This window comes from Gorilla gorilla, chromosome 10 (assembly GCF_029281585.2).
Source record: "Gorilla gorilla gorilla isolate KB3781 chromosome 10, NHGRI_mGorGor1-v2.1_pri, whole genome shotgun sequence".
NCBI lineage: Eukaryota > Metazoa > Chordata > Mammalia > Primates > Hominidae > Gorilla > Gorilla gorilla.
The window spans coordinates 120,164,288-120,186,995 of NC_073234.2; the positions used below are offsets into that span (position 1 = coordinate 120,164,288).

Genomic DNA, 22,708 nt, shown 5'->3' on the forward strand with positions numbered 1-22,708 from the left:
GTGAAAACTACCTGCCATCTCAGAGTTAACGTTCAAGAAGGGAGAGACCAGCAAAATAAGTAAATTGCGATAAACTAAGGAAATAAGTACTACAAAGAAAAGGGAAGCAGGGAAGGGGATGGGAGAGCTGAGGTTCCAGAGGTATCTCTTAATATCCACCGAGTGTGAGCCTTCCTAACTGCACCCAGGGACTCCCACAGTCTGGCTGGTTCCACCTTGTCTTTCTCTTGCAGTTGCCCACAGGTTCCACTAAGTGAGCAGGGGCAGCTGGGCTGGAGGCAGTGGGGGCTAAGAGAAATCAGAGGAAGGCACCCCCTTACTATCCTCAAACACCTGGGGGAGGCACCAACCCTACAGGGATGGTTCGGCTCACACCACTAAAATGATTGTGGCTAACATTTAAGAATACAGAGATGTCACATGAAACATAATATTCTGGCTTCTCTTCTTTTAATTTATATTTTTCTAACTTTTAAGTTCAGGGGCACATATGCAGGTTTGTTCCATAGGTGAACTTGGGCCATGGGAGTCTGTTGTACAGATTCTTTCATCACCCAAGTATTAAACCCAGTACCCATTAGTTATTTTTCCTGATCTTCTCCCTCCTCCCACGTTCCACCCTCCAAAAGGCCCCACTGAGTGTTCCCCTCTGTGTCCATGTGTTCTCATCATTCAGCTCCCACTTATAAGTGAGAACATGTGGCATTTGGTTTTCTGTTCTGCATTCGTTTGCTAAGGATTATGGCCTCCAGCTCCATCCATGTCCCAGCAGAGGACATGATCTCTTTCTTTTTTTATGGCTGCATAGTACTCCATGGTATATATGTACCACATTTTCTTTATCCAGACTATTATTGGGCATTTAGGTTGATTCCATGTCTTTGCTATTGTAAACAGTGCTGCAATGAACACATGTGTGCATGTGTCTTTATAATAGAATGATTTATATTCCTTTGGGTATATACCCAGTAATGGGATTGCTGGGTCAAATGGTATTTCTGTCTTTAGGTCTTTGAGGAATTGACACACTGTCTTCCACAATGGTTGAACTAATTTACATTCCCACCAACAGTGTATAAGTGTTCTTTTTTCTCCGCAACCTTGCCAGCATCTGTTATTTTGACTTTTTAGTAATAGCCATTCTGACTGGTGTGAGGTGGTATCTCATTGTGGGTTTGATTTGCATTTCTCTAATGATCAGTGATGCGGAACTTTTTTTTGTATGATTGTTGGCCTCATGTATGTCTTCTTTTGAAAACTGTCTGTTCACATCCTCTGCCCACTTTTTTATGGGGTTGTTTTTTTCTTGTAAATTTGTTTAAGTTCCTTATAGATGCTGGATATTAGACCTTTGTCAGATGCATAGTTCGTAAAAATTTTCTCCCATTCTGTTATTGGTTGCCTGTTTACTCTGTTGATAGTTTCTTTTGCTGTGCAGAAGCCCTTTGGTTACATTAGATCCCACTTGTCAGTTTTTGCTTTTGTTGCAATTGCTTTCGGTATCTTCATCATGAAGTCTTTTCCGTGTGTATGTCCTGAATGGGATCGCCTAGGTTGTCTCCTAGGGTTTTTATAGTTTTGGGTTTCACATACAAGTATTTAATCCATCTTGAGTTAATTTATATCTGTGGTGTAAGGAAGGGATTCAGTTTTAATCTTCTGCATAGGGACAGCCAGTTATCCCAGCATTATTTATTTATTTATTTATTTATTTATTTATTTATTTATTTTTTGAGACAGAGTCTTGCTCTCTTGCCCAGGCTGGAGTGCAGTGGCATGATCTCGGCTCACTGCAACCTCCACCTCCCAGGTTCAAGCAATTCTCCTGCCTCAGCCTCCCAAGTAGCTAGGATTACAGGTGCCCACCACCATGCCTGGGTAATTTTTGTATTTTTAGTAAAGACCGGGTTTCGCCATGTTGGCCAGGCTGTTCTCGAACTCCTGACCTCAAGTGATCTGCCTGCCTCAGCCTCCCAAAGTGCTGGGATTACAGGCATAAGCCACCACGCCCGGCCCCTAGCACCATTTATTGAATAGGGAATCCTTTCCTCATTGTTTGTTTTTGTCAGGTTTGCTGAAGATCAGATAGTTGTAGGTGTATGGTCCTATTTCTGGGTTCTCTATTCTGTTCCATTGGTCTATGTGTCTGTTTTTGTTCCAGTACCATGCCGTTTTGGTTACTATAGCCCTGTAGAATAGCAAGTAGGGTAGCTGATGCCTCCAGCTTTGTTCTTTTTGCTTAGGATTCCCTTGGCTATTCGGGCTCTTTTTTGGTTCCATATGAATTATAGAATAGTTTTGTCTAGTACTGTGAAAAATGTCAGTGATAGTTTAATAGGAATAGCATTGAATCTATAAATTGCTTTAGGCAGTAGAGCCATTTTAATGATATTGATTCTTCCTATCCATGAGCATGGAATATTTTTCCATTTGTTTGTGTCATCTCTGATTTTTTTGAGCAGTGGCTTATAGTTCTCATCATAGAGATCTTTCACCTCCCTGGTTAGCTGTATCCCTAAGTATTTTATTCTTTTTGTGGCCATTGTGAATGGGAGTTCATTCCTGATTTGGCTCTTGACTTGACTATTGTTGGTGTATGAGAGTGCTAGTGATTTTTGTACACTGATTTTGTATCCTGAGACTTTGGTGAAGTTGTTTATCAGCTTAAGAAGCTTTTGGGCTCAGACAACAGGGTTTTCTAGATGTAGGATCATCTCATCTGCAAACAGGGGTAGTTTGACTTCCTTTCTTCCTACTCGAATGTCCTTTATTTCCTTCTCTTGCCTGATCACCCTGGCCAGAACTTCCAATACTATGTTTAATAGGAGTGGTGAGAGAGGGCATCCTTGTCTTGTGCTGGTTTTCAAGGGGAATGCTTCCAGCTTTTGCCCATTTAGTATGATGTTAGCTCTGGGTTTGAATTCTGACTTCTCTTGAGAAATTGAAACATCTTGAAAGACCAGGTCCTCATTCCCTAATGATGGTATCAGTGAGATCTATGTGGCATCAGCCACCTTCAGTGGCCCAGTGGACTCTGACTGGGTTCATTCCCATTCAAGGTGCCGAGGCCATTCATTTCTATTTCCTGATGGTTCTGGAGAGCCTTTGAGTTTGTGACTCTAACCCAGGTCACCCAGTATAAACCCTGCCTACAAAAGAAGTACTTTAACTACACTAGGGTGAAACAACCCTTTCTCATTGCTCAGCAAATCCTGGGCTTTCCTTTCTGCTCATTTTTTTCTGCCTATAAAGATCCCAAGGTTAAAATGGAGCTCAGAACTATCACTCACCTGTGCCAGTGTCAGCTGAGGCTGGCTGGGGGCTGATCTAGAGGCCAACACCGGGCCCTCCATCACTATCACCCAGAGCCTCCTACCTCACCTTCAGGGCTCAAAATGCTTTCCAGCCACGGTGCATTTTCCTTCTTCCTTTTGCCTTGGAAAGGAAGGCAAAGCTTCTGCAGAGATTCAGTTGTTGTTCCTTGCAGTCAAACAGGTGCTTCCCTAGTGACAAGTTACAATCCAGAGAAACCAATTTCCCTGACAACGTTAATGTCAGTTAACATGAAATCACTTCTTTCCTAAACCCTTTACGTTTTGTACCAGGTCCAGACCAGATCGTTTCTTTAAAGGCCCAATATTTTCCTCCTTTCTTTTCTAAACCTAAGAGGTTTTGAGCATTATGTAATTCTTAGTGCTTCCCCTAAAATGCACCTAAAGATGTCTGAGACCTGTGACCTTCTAGACCTTTGACCCCTGGCTCTGCTGAATGAAAACTCCCCTATCTTAAACCTGAGGACCAGGAAGGTGAAACTGGCCCAAGATCATATGCCGGTCACCACTCCAGTCCAGGTCTTTGCTTTAGCTTATAGCTCCTGGCATTGGAGCCCCTGAAATAGTGGAGTCCCACCCGGGCAGCCTCAGATTTCCAGGAGCAATTAAATATAACAGATCTCTGGGGTGGGACTCAGTCCTTAGTGTTTAATGCTCTCCTATGATCCCAGTGAGCTGCTAGGGTTGAGACCCACGCCTCCAGTGGCTGCCCGGGAGCCGATAACTCCCGGGTGGGTCTCCAGACCCCAGGAGGCTGCACCATGCAGGGTCTCAGACCACAGTCTGCCTGGACTCGAACCCCAGACCCGGTTCCTAGCTCCCTGAGCTTGAGCAAGTTAATTATTCTCCCTGTGCCTGTTTCCTTATCCACAAATTGAAAATACTAATGATACCTACCTCATAGAGTATGAAGATCAACAGTAGCTGGTACATAGTAAGTGCTCAATATATGGTAGCTAGTATAAATATGTGACCCTTTTTTTGCTGTGGATGTGGTGTCTTCGGTGATTCCTCATGACTAGCCCTTTTCATGAGAGTTTAGTAATTCCTCTGCCAGAAAGAAACGTCATATAACCAGAGCAAATCAGCTCATCAGGTGCTCCTCCCCTCCCCCAATTCTGAAACAGAATGATGGCAGCGCAACTGAGATGCTGAGAGGGGTTTTGCATTCAGATTTTTAAGTGGAGAAACTGAGGCTAGACCCAAGCTAACAGTTGTTAAAGGCAGATTCAGAAAACCCTCAGTCACTTAATGCTTCCAAATGTACCTGTTTCTCTGGGTCTATTTGCCTGCATGTCCCCCCACTCTGCCCACCCCGAGACAGTCAAAGGGGGCGACCTCTCTTCCTCCTGTTTGGGTTCTTGTGTCTGAGGGAAATTGCAAACGCTGCAGTAATGTTTTAATTTAAGGGAAACCAGCTCTTCCTTTTAAGATGAAACGTAGTAAAATTTTAAAGACTTTTTCAAACAGTCCCTAAATTTGGTACTTAAACTAATTATGGTTGCCTTTTATAAATGTCCAAATTAAAAATAGACATCTAAACGAGAATGCAGGACACAGCCCAGAGCCATGTTCACGGTTTCCTAGAATCAGCCCTCCTCTGACCTAATTTATACTTTTGAGAGATCAAAGCGAGATGAAGGGAGTTGGAGGCTGGGGCTGGGGGTGGATCTAGGAGTCTCTCGGCAGCAGATGGCGAACCTGGGTTCTGTGTTTTGTAATTAAGTATAGCTGTGAATTGGTGAAAGACATTAGATTACAGTCATTTCCAAATAGTATAAAGCTGTGGTTCTCAAAGTTTGGTTCCTAGTCCAGCAGCATCAGCATCTCCTGGTGTTATAGGGGTTGAATTGTGTCCCTCCCAAATTCATATGTTGAATTCTCAACACCCAGGACTTCCAGAGGTGACTGTATTTGGAGAAAGGGCTGTTAAATGGGGGATTGAGGAAAAATGAGGACTTTTGAGTGGGGCCCTGATCCAGTCTGACTGGTGTCCTTATAAGAGGCAGAGACACCTGGAGCGCATGCCCGGTGGGGGCTGGTGGGGGAAGGGGGGAGATTAAGAGGAAGAGACACCTGGGGAGTGGAGTCGGCTTGGGGGAGAGATGGCCGTGTGAGAAGGCAGTAAGCAAGGCACATCTACAGGCCAAAGAGAGAAGCCTCAGGGAACACCAGCCCCACCCGGCACCTTAGTCTTTAAATTCCAGCCTCCAGAACTGTGAAAAAATAAATCTCTGTCGTTTAAGCCACCTGGTCTGTGGTATTTATTATGGCGGCCCAAACACTTTGGGGGCTTGCTAGAAATGCAGGTTCTCAGGCCTGTCAGACCTACTGAGTCAGAAATTCTGGGAGGAGAACCCAGCAAGCTGTGTTCTAACAAGCCCTCCAGGTAATAATGTTCATGTAGGCTCAAGTTTGAGAACCACTGGCATGAAGTATGATTAGTACTCAGGGGTAGCCAGCTCAGGAGAGAATGACGCATGGTTGGAGTAGGGACTGGTCGGCTAAATATAAACTTTCTTTCAGTAGGCTCTGCAGCCTCTGGAAGAGTCCCAACGGGTTCCTTAAATGGGATGTGGTATATGTGAAAGTGTTCCATACATGCTGAAGCTTTCTGTTGACCTTAGGTGGAAGTGAATCGTGGCATTATTCAGTCAGCTGAAGAAAGCAACCCTCTAAATACCCCAACACAGGCAAACTGAATCCAAGAATCTCCCTCCTGCACTGAATTTTCTGAGTCCTTTGAAATCTTGTGCATGTTCCTCTCCAAACAACTGGAATGTTTCTCTTTTCTGATAACTAGAGCAAGAAGATTTAATCATATTTCCTCTTTTGTCCTTGCTGCTAGGAAGCCCACAACCAATTGAGATTCTAAATCCCAGCCCTCATAGAATATTTTTTTTCTATTTTTATTTCATACTGCACATATGTCCTTTGTTTTGGTCTCTTCAAAACCTTTTGAGAAAGCAAACAAGAAGAGGGGAGAGAAAGGGAATGTAAGAAGAAAGACATTGATCTCACAGCTCAGATAATTGTCAGATCAACAAGTCCTTTCTTTGTAAAACTGATCAAACTTGGTTGGAAAATTTGGGCATTCTCTTTTACTATGAGGGAACGGGTTTTTCTTCATTAATGAGTGAGTCTTCTTCACTCTCTTGTCTTCCTGATGTCCCCAGAGCTGTTGGTCCCATCAGTAGTTCCGGAACTGTGCTCAGGGAACGTGTTAGTTGCTGAGGGGTTATGACAGTTACAAAAGCTCTTCTGAGCCCTGGTGGAGCCAGGCTGTCCTCAGAAATCTCTCCTGCCCCATTTTGACATGATGGCAAAGAATTCCTCTCTTCCCTCTGGCCTGTCCAGGGCTGTCCTTACTCCAGGTTTCATAAACCAAGGTTCAAGAAGTCCACAGATAGAACCCCCAGGAGTCTAGAGTTCCATAGAAGAACTTTATTGATTGTTTTTATTTTGGTGATAATCTTTTGAAAAATGATTATCCATTTCTGGATCATCAGGTCTGCCCCGGATAAACTAGTTCTGCCATATGAAGTCGTGGTGCCTGTGTTCATTGATGTTCTTGGTGGTTCCATGTAGCTCCATTTTTATTGTCTTGGGCTAATTGGAAATGAGCAGAAAAGGAAAATATATACATCATGAGCTTTTACCAAGTAAAGGTCAAATGAGATTCCAGCGTGCTGAGTTTCACAGTAACTAGGAATGAGGAAGTGGTAAGGAAACCGAGTCCTCATGCAGCACAGAAGAGGGAAGCTCTACTCCAAACACTCTGACCCACAGCAGTGAGCGAGCATCTGCGTGGTTTCAGGCAGGGCTTTAGTTCCAGTAAAACATCACCCCTCATGTTAATGTTGTGCATTTGAATGTTTATGTTTGTTTTGAACTTGTAGCTGTGCACCTGGTTTTATATTTCTGCACTTTTTTTTTTTTTTTTTTTTTTTTGAGACTGAGTCTCGCTCTGTCACCCAGGCTGGAGTGCAATGGTGCAATCTTGGCTCACTGCAACCTCTGCCTCCCGGGTTCAAGTGATTTTCCCCTGCCTCAGCCTCCCCAGTAGCTGGGAGTACAGGTGTCCGCCACCATGCCCGGCTAATTTTTGTATTTTTAGTAGAGACAGGGTTTCACCATGTTGGCCAGGCTGCTCTCGAACTCCTGACCTCAGGTGATCCACTCGCCTCAGCCTCCCTAAATGTTGGGATTACAGGTGTGAGCCACCGTGCCTGGCTTGTGCACATTTTAGTACCATTTTATTTTTACTAATTTAAATCAACACTAGTCTGAAAATATTTTTATTTTTTGAGACAAGGTGTTTACTCTGTCACCTGAAATTATTTTAAAATTAAAAAATTATAAAAACCAATTAAAATGTATTTTAAAAAACATTAATAGTAGAGGCCCAGGTGAATTTCTGTCTTGGATTTGAGACGCATTCTCTTGACCCCTACCCCAGAGTCTTCCTGAGGGGAAACTGTGTGTGCCTTGTTGTGGCAGGTGCACCATTTGCCCCTTAAACTGCTGTGGAGAAGAAGGAAATGGAGGGGAAAGAAACCTCAAATACTAGGTTTAAAAGCCCCACTGAGTTATTTTCCGCCTCTGCAACTGAATGTAAAATGATATGCTGGTGTCATTTCCATTTTTCCTGCCTTTGTGGTCCTGAATGCAGTATTAACTGGCATGCTACCTCCCTGGGGATTCAGGTGGCCAGAAAATTGTCTCCAACTCAAAAGAGGTTGGGAGGGTGATGAGGGGGAGATCCCCTTATTTCTCTGCTCATCTTAGTAACTTATTGCCTTCAAAATTGTCCTTAGTGATTCAGATGGCAGAATTGATGGGCCCCGTTTCCTTCCTAGTCCTTTCATTTCCTTTAAACACAGGTTTGGTTTTGTTTAATGGCATTGTTCAATAGCCCAAGAGGCCCATGAATGCTTCTCTTAGGGTGGTGAATACATCAGCTAAGAAGTCATGAATTGCAAAGGTCAGAGTTTTCCTATTCAAAATAAATATTAATTGAATCCAGTGACCTAGGGCTGACCTGCAACAAAATTACAGAGCTGGTGAAATTTGTCTTTGAGATTCCTATCCAGGCGTTCTTTTTCAGATTTCTTTTTTCTTCTTTGATAAAAGAATGCCTATGTATTAACTACCTATTTTGTGCCATACCTTGTCCAAATCCTGTACTAGAGTTGATCTTATTTACTGAATGCTGAAATGTACCTTATTTGCTGTAGTCACCACCCCTGCGGGGTAGGTGGTACTATCCCCATTTTGCAAATAGAGGAACTGAGACTCAGAAGGGTAAGGCTCTTGCCCAGGATCAAGCCCAGACCTTCTTATTTCAAATCTTATCCTCACTGTACTTTACAAGTACCCTAATACACTGTCCTTATTCTTCTATATAAAATAGCCTCTTATATGATGTTATCTTCTCTTTAAACTTATAATTTAGTACCAACTTGCTCAAAGTTATCACTTGAATGATTGACCTCCTCTATTAGGTTCCTGAGGCCATCATAACAAATTACCACAAACCGAGTGGCTTAAAACTAAGGAAATGTATTCTCTCACAGTCCTGGAAGCCAGAAGTCTGAAATCAAGCTGTTGGCAGGGCATGCTCTCTCTGAAGGCTCCAGAGGAATGTATCCTTCCTTGCCTCTTCCCAGCTGCTGGTGGTGGCTGGCAGTCCTTGGCATTTCTTGGCCTGGAGACACATCATTGCAGTCTCCGACTCTGACCTCACGTGGCATTCTCCCTGCGTGTCTCTGTGTCTCTGCTTTCTCTTCTTATAAGGACACCACCCATTGGGTCAGGGCCCACCCTAATCCAGTATAATCTCATCTTAACTAATTACACCTGCAAAAACCCTATTTCCATATCAAATCACATTCTGAGGTTCTGGGTGGACATGAATTTGGGAGGGACATTATTTGTCACAGGACAGCTCTATGAAAGAACTTTATGATATCAACAAACAATTGGGAAATTTATTTATTTATTTATTTATGTATTTTTGAGACAGAGTCTCACTCTGTCGCCCAGGCTGGAGTGCAGTGCCACGATCGCGGCTCATTGCAACCTCCGCCTCCTGAGTTCTAGCAATTCTCCTGCCTCAGCCTCCCGAGTAGCTGGGATCACAGGCACCCGCCACCATGCCCAGCTAATTTTTGTATTTTTAGTACAAATGGGGTTTCGCCGTGTTGGCCAGGGTGGTCTCAAACTCCTGACCTCAAGTAATTAGTCCGCTGCTGCCTCCCAAAGTGCTGGGATTACAGGCCTGAGCCACCACGCCTGGCCTAGAAATTTCTTTAACTAGAGGGGTCTTCCTGCTTACAGATCAAGTATCCCTACAGAGATTATTAAGCCATTCATTCATTCACTCAACAAACACTTATGGAGCATCTCCTATGGGGCTGGCACTTTTGCAAGCACCGGGGATACCGCTATGGAAAGACAAAGTTCCTGCTCTGTGGTACCTCTATTTGATAAGGCAGACACTTCATGCCAGAATGGTGTGACAAGAATAGATCTGAGTCACACACTCTGGCTCAAGTCACAGTTCTGCTTCTCTTAGAAGGAGGCACCTTGGGCAGTCACTTTGCCTGTCTCAGCCCATTTCCTCGTTGACAGAAGGCAATGCCGAGACCACCACAGCTTTACAAATGTTGGGAGAATCTCCTCAAGGTAGTGAACAAGGAGTGCTCCACAAATCGTTTTCCATGTTATCATTCATGTGTTGGTGCATCTGACGGATCCTCAGCTGTAAAATGGAGATCCTAATAATCTTCGTTATTACTGATCGCATTAAAGAAGTTAGTCAGTGTGAAGCCTGAAGAGCATTACCTGGCTCACAACGAGCACTCACCTAGTCAGTGTTAGGTGTCATCATCATCCTGATATATACTGTGCAGGAGGGAAAATTAGGAAATTCTGCAGCTTGCTTTTGATATTTCTTGGCATATGCCTAGTGTCACTTATACTTGGAGAACTAAAAAATAGCATCACTGGAGATTTGGATTGATGGGGACCCATGACCACTGGGCATTGAGCCTTTGTGGCAAAATCTCAGCAAGACAAAACAATACCCAGGCACTAAGGAAGAATATTCTGGAAGGTTCTCTGTGGGACCCAGAAAAGAATGCATGGCCACCAGTTGGCTACCCTGGAAGAAACTGGGCTCTACCCAACATTAAAGGTGGCCAAGACCCCGGCAGTCAGCTAATCTAACTGCCTCTTTCTACAGGCAAGGCAGGGGCAGCCTAGAGAGGGAGGAAAGGAAGAAATAATACTGATTGCATATCTACTGTGTTCAGGCCACGGAGTACACACCTTATAGTCCTCACACCAGCCTAACAAGGCATGGGAGTGAGGATCTCCTTTGCATAGGCAGGAAACAAAGGCCAAGAAAGGTCCAGGCCCCATATTTGGGTCATAATAACATGAAAACTGGATCCGTGGTTCAGTAGCCCAGGCCTCTTTGCACATATAGATTATTGCTCTGCCCTTTATAGTGGGAATAAATTTGTTGAGTGGTGGCATTTGGTCTGTGAATAACCAGAGGTCAGTAATTTGCCAGTTATTTCGAAGCTGGGAAACTCCAGGCCAAGCTGGTTTTACCAAGTGGAAACCGAAAATATATATGGTGCCCTTGCTTCTCTGGAATCTGGCTGGGGGTCTCAGCATCATATCCCGGCTAGGACCCTCAGCTCTCCTGTTTCAGTTATTTATTGCTGGGCAACAAATCACCCCAAAACTTAGTGGCTTAACACAGCACTGATATGTCACCTGCCACAGCTCTGTGGGTAGGTAATCGGGCAGGTCTGCTGGTCTCACCTGGGATCATTCACATCACTGTGGTCCGTGGATGGCTGGCAGTTGGTGCTGGTCTGCAGTGCCCCAGTCTTCATCCTCCAGGAGGCTGGACAGGTCTTTCCATAGCATGACTGTCTCAGGGCAGTATTCCAACAGCGTGAAGGCTAGGAACTTCAGGGCTTCCTAATAGGCTTCAGAACGTGTTCATCGTTGCTTCTACCTCATTCTACTCATCAGAGCAAGTCACAGCCAGCCCCCATTCAAAGAACTGGAGAAATAGAGTCTCTACTTCTTGATGGGAGGAGTGTCAGTGTCAGATTGCAAAGGGGAATGCACATCAGGGGATACTAGCAACTCTTTCCAGATTTCCACCAGTTATTTGTGAGGCTAAAGCAGTGAGAGAATCACCATACTCTTCACACATAGACCTTGCAAAGTGTTAGTACTCTGTCTTGGTTTGCTTCCTCCCTTGAGTATAAAAATTTTTAGTGGCGATGGCATGTTATAGTTCAGCGTGTTGCTGGGAAGATTAAACATAATGTATTTAAATCACCTGTGAAGGTGCCGCCTACAGAGTAGCTCCTTAGTCATACTGTCTGCTGTTGTCATGGTGACCATCACCATCCTTTGTCCTGGGGACCATGAGAGGAGATGGACATGGAGCTTAATGCAGGGTGCAATGGCTTCTCCCTGGTGGCTACCATGATGCCCCTCAGTTCCCCAGCAAACTCATCAGTGGCCCTACTTTAGGCCCATCCCAATGGCCCTGTGCACCTTTTAGTAAAAATTGTGCAGATTGAGGTTCAAAGTTGGAGGAGCAGGGGCAGATACTTGGGTTGCACTCAAGTCCTAGGCTCTACTGACTTGGCTGTCCAGGTGATTGGAGGATTTCACGGATACAGCTGCATTCTCAGGACTCAAAGCCACCCACAGTCTGGCCTGGAGGAGGCAGTGACTCTGGGCCTCCGAGTCCCTGTGAAGCAAGTGGCCATAGGAGTTGAGAAAACCAAGAATGAAGTAGACAGGAGGGTTGTGCTATGAAGCACACTCAGTGTTGTGGGTGTTCAGTGGAGGGAATGATTATTCCACTTGTGTGGCAGGGGAGTGTGTGGGGCCATGAAGAATTGTCAAGTTTGGGGCCAGGCACAGTAGCTCACCCCTGCAGTCCCAGCACTTTGGGAGACTGAGGCTGGCCAATCACCTGAGGTCAGGAGTTTGAGACCAGCCTGACCAACATAGTGAAACCCCATCTCTACTAAAAATACAAAAATTAGCAGGGCATGGTGATGCGTGCCTGTAATCCCAGCTACTCGGGGGGCTGAGGCAGGAGAATTGCTTGAACTCTGGAGGCGGAGGTTGCAGTGAGCTGAGATCGCGCCACTGCATTCCAGCCTGGGCAACAGAGTAAGGTTCTGGAAAAAAAAGAAAAGAAAAGAATTGTCAAGTTTGTACCAGCAGAGACTGAGAGGGGAGAATCCCAGATGGGCCCAGCCTAAGGAACGCTTGCGGCAAAAAGGAAAGAGTGAATCATTGGTTTCTCGGGACCCCCCCTCTGGTTATGAAGGGGTGAGGAGTAGGAATCAGGCTGGAAAAGTAGGTTGGCATTGGGCTATGGAGAACCGCAAAAGACCAGTGTATGAATGGGGGCTTGGTTCCTGGGGCAAGGAGGCAACCAAGACACCACCTCATCTGTAGCTCCAGAGCAACTATTCCATAGCCCTGTGCCCCCAGTTTCTCTGTAACTTTAATCACAATTAATATTATTCCATTTATATAAAAGAAGGACCATACTGAACTTTCATGAGTGGTGGTGGAGGTAAGGCAGGAATCCGACAGTAGGGTGCCACCACTCCGTGAAGGTCTCTGAGTCTCTGGGTACTGGAGACACAGGTGGTGGCAGAGCAGGGCAGAGTGCCCTCCTGTTTTCCTGTTCTAGGTAAACTGTGAGCACTGGTTTGGACTGGGAGTGAATGGCCTTTAGGGAGAAACTTTTGCTCTTAGAATTCAGAGGAACACACGCATCTTCCCAAGCATTTCCCTTTGCCCTCTATTGAGGCTGACAGCTCTCTGCCCTGGCACCTCCTAGACTATGAGTGATTTAGGTTATGTCTCTTTGCAGTGCTGAGCAGAGCACTTTATACATCATGAGGTCTGGATCCATGTGTTTTGTGTGTGTGTGTGTGTGTGTGTGTGTGTGTGTGTTTAGAGACAGGGTCTTGCTCTGTCACCCAAGCTAGAGCACAGTGGCACAGTCATACCTCAAGGTAACCTTGAACTCTGGGGCTTAAGTGATTCTCCTGCTTCAGCCTCCCAAGTAGCTGGGATGTCAGGTGTACGCCACCATGCTTTCCTAATTTTTTAATTTTTTTAGAGATGAGGTCTCACTATGTTGCCAAGGCTGGTCTTGAACTTGTGGCCTCAAGCGATCCTCCTGCCTCAGCTTCCCAGAGTGCTGGGATTAAAGGCATGAGCCACTGCACCCAGCTTAGATATGTGTTTGAACCGGTGGATTTATGATCTACTTGTAGCCAAGTGGAAATGTTTCAGGCAAGTACTGAGTTCTTATTCGTCTTGTGTCTCCTCTGCAGCTGGAGCTCTCAAACACTGCTGTCCTGCACCAGATGCGGCGGGACCAGGTGACAGACACGTGCCGAGCCAACAGCGCCACAAGCCGTAAGCGGAGGGTGCTGACCCCCAACGACCTGAAGCACTTGGTGGTGGATGAGGACCACGAGCTCATCTACTGCTACGTGCCCAAGGTGGCCTGCACCAACTGGAAGCGGCTCATGATGGTCCTGACCGGGCGGGGGAAGTACAGCGACCCCATGGAGATCCCGGCCAACGAGGCACACGTCTCTGCCAACCTGAAGACCCTGAACCAGTACAGCATCCCAGAAATCAACCACCGCTTGAAAAGCTACATGAAGTTCCTGTTTGTCCGGGAGCCCTTCGAGAGGCTAGTGTCCGCCTACCGCAACAAGTTCACCCAGAAGTACAACATCTCCTTCCACAAGCGGTACGGCACCAAGATCATCAAACGCCAGCGGAAGAACGCCACCCAGGAGGCCCTGCGCAAAGGGGACGATGTCAAATTCGAGGAGTTTGTGGCCTATCTCATCGACCCACACACCCAGCGGGAGGAGCCTTTCAACGAACACTGGCAAACCGTCTATTCACTCTGCCATCCCTGCCACATCCACTATGACCTCGTGGGCAAGTACGAGACACTGGAAGAGGATTCTAATTACGTCCTGCAGCTGGCAGGAGTGGGCAGCTACCTGAAGTTCCCCACCTATGCAAAGTCTACGAGAACTACTGATGAAATGACCACAGAATTCTTCCAGAACATCAGCTCAGAGCACCAAACGCAGCTGTACGAAGTCTACAAACTCGATTTTTTAATGTTCAATTACTCAGTGCCAAGCTACCTGAAATTGGAATAAAGGGGGTGGGGAGAGGGAGAGAATCATGCTTTTTAATTTAAGATTTTTATTTGTCAAAAGAATTATATGGATATTGGGTTATTTTGTAAATTAATATTTCTTTGGGGATGATGCTGCGAGCAGCATAGTGAGAATTATTTAAAATCCTTCGTAGGGAAGGACAGCTGTCTTTGCAGGGGAAATAGGATGGGTCGTCCTTGTCTGTAGAAGTGAATACTGCAACACTGTCTCAAAGGTTTCTTGTGTTCTGGTGAATTCCATGAATTGTGCATTCCATAAATTCTAATTAATATTATTTATAGTTATTTAAACATGGTCTCATTATTTCTTTTTGTGGCAGCAAAATTCTAACATCTTTCCAGAAGAAATCTATGTTTCCTGCTTTGCTTGCTACAGCTCATTTGGGGGCATGAATGTTCTCCTTACTAACCTCTCATGGAGTCATGTGATAACAGCCATTGTCATGTGTATGGATGCCACCATTCATGAATTTCTGCTAGAAATAAGTAGGTTGCTATTGCCTTTAGAGTCATCTTTGCAAGGGACTCATTCCAAACCAATTCCAATCGACCTGAAAGTCCCTTGCACTAAAGAAATGTGATTTTTTTTAACCCAAGGAGAAAGTTGGTTGTAACAATTTTTCACCAGAATTAGCAACCTGATAGAATAGGCTTTTTTAACAGGAATTTTAAACTGGCGGTGCCAGTTGCAGTGAAGGTGAAGTGGCTATTGCTTTATATTCGACAAATATTTATTGAGCATCTACTATATACTAGGCCCTGAAGATAGAGCGTTGAACAAACCCAATAGTCTTGGCCCTCAAAAAGCTTTATGTGACATAGAGCATCCAGCTCGACAATTAGCAAACCCCTGATATTATTCATGGACTTGACATGAGGTTTGGACTATTCATGAGCAACAGCAGAAGGTCCATGACCCCTACAAATTTACATTTTTCTATGGCCCATATTTGAAAACCTCACGTTCAGAGCAGGCCACTTTATATTCGTGAGTGATCCCAAGCTCATTGACCAACAGAAAAGATGCTAAAAAAATGTTTCCTATCATGTGCCTGCTCCAACTGATGGGTAATGTCTGCCTTTAAGCCCCAGAATGGATTATCCAGGCACAGTGTGGAAGAGTGCTGTGGTTGATTAGCAATGTCTGCATTGGGCGAGGAAAGGGGAACACTCCTCAAGTGCCTCCTACTGTCATCTCCATTCAGCCTAGCACCACATCCCCATGTAGAAGTGTTGTCTTCTACTGCTTGCCACGTACAAGTGTGAAATGCCAAGGTGAGACTCGTACACTTGGGGATTTTCAATGGTTTTTACCCCTCATGAAGGTCAGAGGTGGACTATTTGTACACATACACACATGCACACCCTCTCACGTCCTCCAGAGGCTGAAAGACCATCAGCATCTTGGTAACTGCCATGCATGAGCAGCAAGGACAGCCTTCCATAATCCATGCCCCATTTCCTCTGGAAGCCTGCAAACTTTTCATTTCCTGTTCCTTGCTAATTAACATCTAACCATGCTTCTCATTTCCAGCCATTGCTGATGCTTCTCAGTTGAAGTTTGAGCCACATCCCTCTTACAGCTAGTGAATGAGTTGGTAGCAGATACTGTATATAATAATAATAATAGTTTTAATAATAGGGGAGGGTGGGATGGGGTGTGGGTAAGTTTTGCCTTTTGTTTTTGATGCAGTATATAGTGAAGGGGTGAGGATATTCTAAACAAACAAAAATTGAATAATTTATTCACAGAAACTATTAAGATTGTATTGTAAAGCTCACAGCAAGCTCAGTGGGCAGCAGCTGCAACATCTCACCGGGGAAATGATTTTATTTAACGTGAGTGAGATGTGGGCCGGAGAAGGTAGCTGAAGCTATTTATAAAACGTTGTGTACCTTCTTCCGAACTCTCTCCCCTTTGTGAAGGGTGCAGCAACTATACCCTTGATGGATGGAGATTTATGCAATGTGTTTTACTGGGTAGAGTGACAGACCTTGGCTGTCCCTGGAATTGAGAATCTGGACCTTATTTCCAGGCAGAGAACACTGTCCTCAGAAATGGGACTTCTGATAATGAAACAGGTTGTCCAGCATTTTCTAATACGCACTCTACAGAACACAGGTTCCAGGAGGCATCAGGTTGGTGTGATGCAAACTAAGGGTTTTGTGGTCAAATATCCTTAAGAAACAAAGTTAAGTCAGTTTCCTTTCTGCAAGGACTTTTCAGCCTTCAATGTGTGCTGTGCATGGTGAATCCCCAAAAATAATCCTTGAGTCTGTAGCATTTCCTGAACTTACATGACCAGGATACTCTCTTTTGCAGATCACCCCACAGAGCTAGGGTTCCACTGAGTATACTTTGCTTAGGTTGATTTAGCATATCTGAGGTCTTCAAGGATGAAAACTGCCACCCCAACACCCTTCCATTAAAAAAAAATACAAAATAGCACCACAGTCTCCATCTGGTTTATAGCAACAGAGGTACTTTATTTAATGAAGCAATGGTTCTAATCCTGGATACTGCCATGGACTACAATTCTATCCCTCCCAGAGGGAGTGGAGGAAGTCTTGGGTGGTGTGGACAGAAGGAAGAGAGGAGAGGGTGAGTGGGGTATAGGCCCAGGGTGGCTCCCTACTCCTCAGGCTCAAAAGGATGCTCAGTGGGAACAGATGATCTCTTGATGAGTGCTTCTTCAGTTTCATAGTTTGGAATCATTCACTGTGTGCTTTTTGGGGGGTTTTCAATGGAAATTCATGTTGCTTTGCATTTCTGTGTCCGTCTTTGATCAGTTGTGCAAGCCTGCTCACTGTCATGTGAAGACGGCCTTTCATCTGGCTTCTCTCTCTTAAGTGAGAAAGATTGTCCTTCAGGGGACATGACATCAATAGGTTTCTGGAATGAGGGACTCTTTCTCCCCGTGTTTTGCTTTGTGTTCATATTTTCTTTTCTAATGGCATTGAAACTTTTAAAAAAAATGGATTCAACTGTTTTTGCAGAATGTAGAAAGTATTCTGTGTCCTTGGTTAAAGAAATCCACTGGTGAAGTGTGCCTGGAAAATGAAAGTTTGTGTTTTTTAAAGAGGAATATTTGAAACTGCTTTCTATGCATGCTTAGCTGGAGAAAAGTACAGGCAGGCGTCCCATCTCCCAGCCACTTCTCAAAGGTGCTGCTGTGTTTTAAAGACCAGGTACAGCCAGGGCAGTATTTGCAAGGACATTCCTGCTTACTTTATCCCTTTGGTTGGAAAGCTCTAGATGATTCCTGCAGCTCCTCCAGACCCCGCCTCCCTGCCCTCCCCAGCTGGTCTGCTGACCTGTGGTATCTCAGAGGGGACGTTCCTCCTCCTCCCTGTGCACCAGGTGAGCTGCACCCTCCTGCCTATTCAGGATGTGGATGCCACAGGAGAGCAGCAGGCAGTGGAAACTTCAGTTGCACTGGTTCTCCTGGTGGCAAAGGCATGAAGCACAGGGGTCGATTAATCCAGGCTACTAGAAAGCTCCAGAGCAAAGTGTGCGGGTCCCACAAATGCTTGGCTGGTGGGGTCTGGATCAGTGCTGAGATAGAGTTGGCAGAAGAAGCAGAGGCACTCTGCTTGCTTTCCTAGCCAGTCCTCCCCTACACACACACACACACACACACACACACACAATCTCAGCTGCGCCATTCTGTGCAATCCCAGTGACCAAATCCCTTCCTTGCCCACCTCTATGTCAGCAGGACTGACCACATCACTCCCCCGAGTTCCCACCACCAGCATTTCCTCCAACATTTTTCCATCACAACCAGTTAGAACCCTACAGGCAACAAGGCCTTCTAGAATCCGCTTAACCCTTGGCTGATAACAGGCAAATTTCAGTCTGCTACACTTTGTTAGGTCCAGAAGGAGCTGCCCATACTACTTTCTTATGAGCATGCTCAGTATGGCATATGGACATGTAATGTCACATCTTTGTGGAGTGTGATTTTCTTTTTTTACATATTTGTATGCAGTAGAGGGCCTGTTGTAGAAAACGCTCCCTGTATCTTGCTGTACTGTTAAAGAAAGCTGAATTCCACATTGCCAACAAAAGCGTGAAAATGTTCATGAACCTTCCTCCAGGAAAAGCCATTGAAGCCTGATTATTTTTCTAAGTAACTTCAATTAAATTGAAGAAAAAAGAAGCTGCTTTCTGTGTATGGTTTGTTCATGGCTCATTAACAAAAGACTGTAGGGGTGGGGTGGGCCGTGGACCTTAGCATGCGGGGGGCCCTGCTCATGTGTATCAAAGGATGGAGATGCAGGCTTCGTTGGCAGACTCAGCCCTGGTAAAAACCGCCATAGATCCAAATTCTTTCTGTTTATCAGGTGAATGGAAGCTTTTCTTCTTTCCATTTTTTCTATTAAGTCTTTGTAGACTAATGCATTAGAAGGTGCACTGTGATCACACAGTTCCACCACTCATGTGAAAAGGCATGAAGGCTGTCAGTAAATGGCTTTGGTGGCAGAGCCAGTATTCAAGCCCAAGTTGATGTGCCTTCAGAACTCCATGTTTTTGGCACTGAATGACATGCCTCTCTAAATGGCCATCCATGGTGCCACTGCTAGGAAGTTGCAAGCCTGCACTTCAAGTCCCAGTTTTTCAATTCCAAATCCAATCCTGTTCTGATTCCCCACATAGCTTATTTCGGCTCTATGGATGAGCATCTTTTAGCTTTTTTTTTTTTTTTTTTTTTTTTTTTGGAAACGGAGTCACACTCTGTTGCCAGGCAGGAGTGCAGTGGTGATATCTCGGCTCACTGCAACCTCCACCTCCCGGGTTCAAGTGATTCTCCTCCCTCAGCCCCAGAGTAGCTGGGACTACAGGTGTGCACCACCACACCCAGCTAATTTTTGTATTTTTAGTAAAGATGGGGTTTCACCATGTTGGCCAGGATGGTCTCGATCCCTTGACCTTGTTATCCACCCGCCCCAGCCTCCCAAAGTGCTGGGATTACAGGCATGAGCCACTGTGCCTGGCTGCATCTTTTAGCTTTATTGGTAAAAATGATTTCTGTATATTTTTCCAAAGAAGAAATTATACTCAATGTTGTTTCTGTATTTCATTGTATTCTAATTTAATTTTCTTTTAAGAGACAAGGTCTCACTCTGTCACCTAGGCTGGAGTGCAGTGGCACAATCGTAACTCACTGCAGCCTTGACCTGCGTGCAAGCGATCTCCCGGCACAGCCTCCAAAATACCCAAGGATTATAGGCGTGTGCCACCATGCCCGGCTAACCAATTTCTTTAAACATAACATCTAAACATTTTTAACATTACAATATTGGGTGAGAAAATAGATCCCGTTTTCAACCATGCTAGATATGGTTTCTAATCACCAGCTGGCTTTCCCCACTGGTAGCTGGTGCCCACCCATGGGCATGATATCCAAAAAGACCAGGAACCATTGGCTAAGAATACATTTGGCCAAGAATACATTGCTAGTGTCATCACTGTCCTTGCTATGGTCCCATCTGGTTGGGAAATGCCCAGACCACAGAGCTTAGTCATCTTAGATTCATAGAAAACATACATCCTTTTTCATCAGTGAATGGATGTGACTTTGCAATAGCCTGTCTCTGTCTCATTTGGAACATTGTAAATGTCAGTGGGAAGCAAAGCTAGACGAGGTCATCTCTAGCCTGTTTGCTCCCCTTGGAGTGACACTGACATGCTTTCTTGCCAGCTAATCGGGAGGTGTTTCTGATGGTGCCCCAGGTGCCCTCTGTCTGACCTGCAGAAGCTGCAGAACCTGAGGAGCCTGTGGCCCAGAACATTGCCTGGGCCAGGTCAGGGTAAGGTAATTATTGATCCCCCAAGTGGACAAAAATAGGATGAGGCAGAATCATTAGTGTAAGATGTAAAGTACTCTTTCTCGGGAAGAGCTCCCTTTTCTCAAGTTACGTCTTTCCTACATTTTTGGTATTAGAATATCTTTTTTTGTTTCCTTTTTTTTGTTTGGGTTTTTTTTTTTTTTTTGAAATGGAGTCCCGCTCTGTCATCCTGTCATCAGGCTGGAGTGCAGTGGCGTGCTCTTGGCTCACTGCAACCTCCACCTCCCAGGTTCAAGCAATCCTCCTGCCCCAGCCTCCCAAGTAGCTGGGACTACAGGCACTCGCCACCATACCCAGCTAATTTTTGTATTTTTAGTAGAGACAGGGTTTCACCATGTTGACCAGGATGGTCTCGATCTCTTGACCTTGTGATCCGCCTGCCTTGGCCTCCCAAAGTGCTGGGATTACAGGTGTGAGCCACCATGCCCAGCCTCTTTTACAATAATAGATGTTAATTGATACTAGGACATAAAATATTGGTAACTTAGGGTCAGCCCCAAATGTCATCTTAAACATTTTCTGAAAAAGTCATGATATCCAAAAAGACCAGGAACCACTGGTCAAGAATACATCTGAGGCACGAAGTGATGGGAGAGAAACCTCAGGGCTTGGTGGACAGAACTCTGTGGAAATCCCTTCTGAAGCACAGTCCTGAGTGCCCCACAGCTGGACACCACAATGTGGCCAGTGGCTATGGCCTCCGGGTTCTGGGGTGACTTACAAGAAGCTGAACACTGGGCTAGCTACATTCACTGTAGATAAAGTTTATCAGACATCTTGGGTCTGGGGTGATGAATATGTCTGGTGTAATAGGAAAAAGGAACATTCTAGCAAGGCTGATATGAGAAAAACAACCACCTTTTCCCTATTTCACAATCTTCACCAGCACCCGCCTCTTCCCCAAATTGTAAGAACCCACAGGTGGAGAAAACAGCCAGAGGCTGTGAGTGGAGGCAGCCTGCTGGTTCCAAATGCGTTGCTGGCTGAGAACCATTCCCAAACTCCCGTAGTCACTTCCTCTTTGAAATAGGGAAAACAATAATATCTGGATTGTGCCACGACTGAAAACCCTTTCCTAGCTGCAGTTCATCCACCAAGGAGCTGTCTGCAACCTACAGGTAATTACTTCCTATGCAGGGAGGGGACTTACATTTCCTCATCTGCAGAACAAAAGAATTGAGCTATATCTGTGGTTTTCAATGTGGTTTTTAAAAATGAGCCTCTTAAAAATTTTTGCATTCTGAACACTCATATGTAAAACAGATGAGGCAGAGATGCTGTGATTGAATGGTTTGAGGCCCAGCTCTGCCTTTTTCCCATAAAGTCCCTGTAAACCGTCATGGGCCGTAGGGTTCTAAGGAAAACAGTTTGAGAAGCAGTAAGTTACGTGACCCCTGAGCCTTTCCTGCTTTGACTTCTCTAATGATCTACCTGAATCCTCCTCTGTGGCTTCTGCTGCTTTATGCCTAAGAGATTGACCAGTTAGATGGTACCACGCAGGTAAAAACTGCTTTGAGAAGGGAGTTAAGGGGATGGCGTTAGACGGAGATCAAGATGCAACAATAGAAATTATTTAAAAAAAAAAAACGTAAAAGCTGATGCAGCAAAGAAATAGCTCATAGCTAGATTCAAGATGGGAACCGAAATTTACACTCTCTTTCCAAATGCTCTACCATGGAAACACAGGCTCCACCTTTCTACAAAACCCTATTAATTTGAAATACAAGAGACTGGAATGAAAAACAGTCTCTGTATTAATCTGCTTTTTATTTTTCCATGGTTTTGTTTTGTTTTTCTTTTTTGTTTTGTTTTGTTTTTTTGAGATGGAGTCTCACTCTATCACCCAGGCTGGAGTGCAGTGGCACAATCTTGGCTCACTGCAAGCTCCACCTCTCAGGTTCCCGCCATTCTCCTGCCTCAGCCTCCCGAGTAGCTGGGACTACAGGTGCCTGCCACCATGCCTGGCTAATTTTTTTTTTTTTTTTTTTTTTTTTTTTTTGGTAGAGACGGGGTTTCACCGTGTTAACCAGGATAGTCTCGATCTCCTGACCTTGTGATCCTCCCGCCTTGGCCTCCCAAAGTGCTGGCATTATAGGCATGAGCCACCACACCCGGCTCCATGTTTGTTTTTAAAAATAATAGAGCATCTCATTATGGGAGAAGAGTAAGGGCTTTGGATTTCTCGTTGGTTTGGACAAGCTAGCAGCAGCTAGAGAAGATTATTTTGTAGCTAGGACCAGCCTTG

The 22,708-nt window shown here is 45.0% G+C and overlaps 1 protein-coding gene across 2 annotated transcripts in view; it reads left to right on the plus strand.

The window, feature by feature from the left end:
- CHST11 (carbohydrate sulfotransferase 11) overlaps positions 1-18,795 on the plus strand; it is a 305,452-nt gene extending 286,657 nt beyond the window's left edge. For both annotated transcript variants that reach the window (XM_031001002.3, XM_055357865.2), the window contains exon 3: positions 13,736-18,795. In XM_031001002.3, coding sequence (XP_030856862.2) covers positions 13,736-14,590 — 855 coding nt within the window. In that variant the 3' untranslated portion in view covers positions 14,591-18,795. The remainder of the gene's footprint in view (positions 1-13,735) is intronic.
- The last annotated feature ends 3,913 nt before the right edge of the window (positions 18,796-22,708 follow it).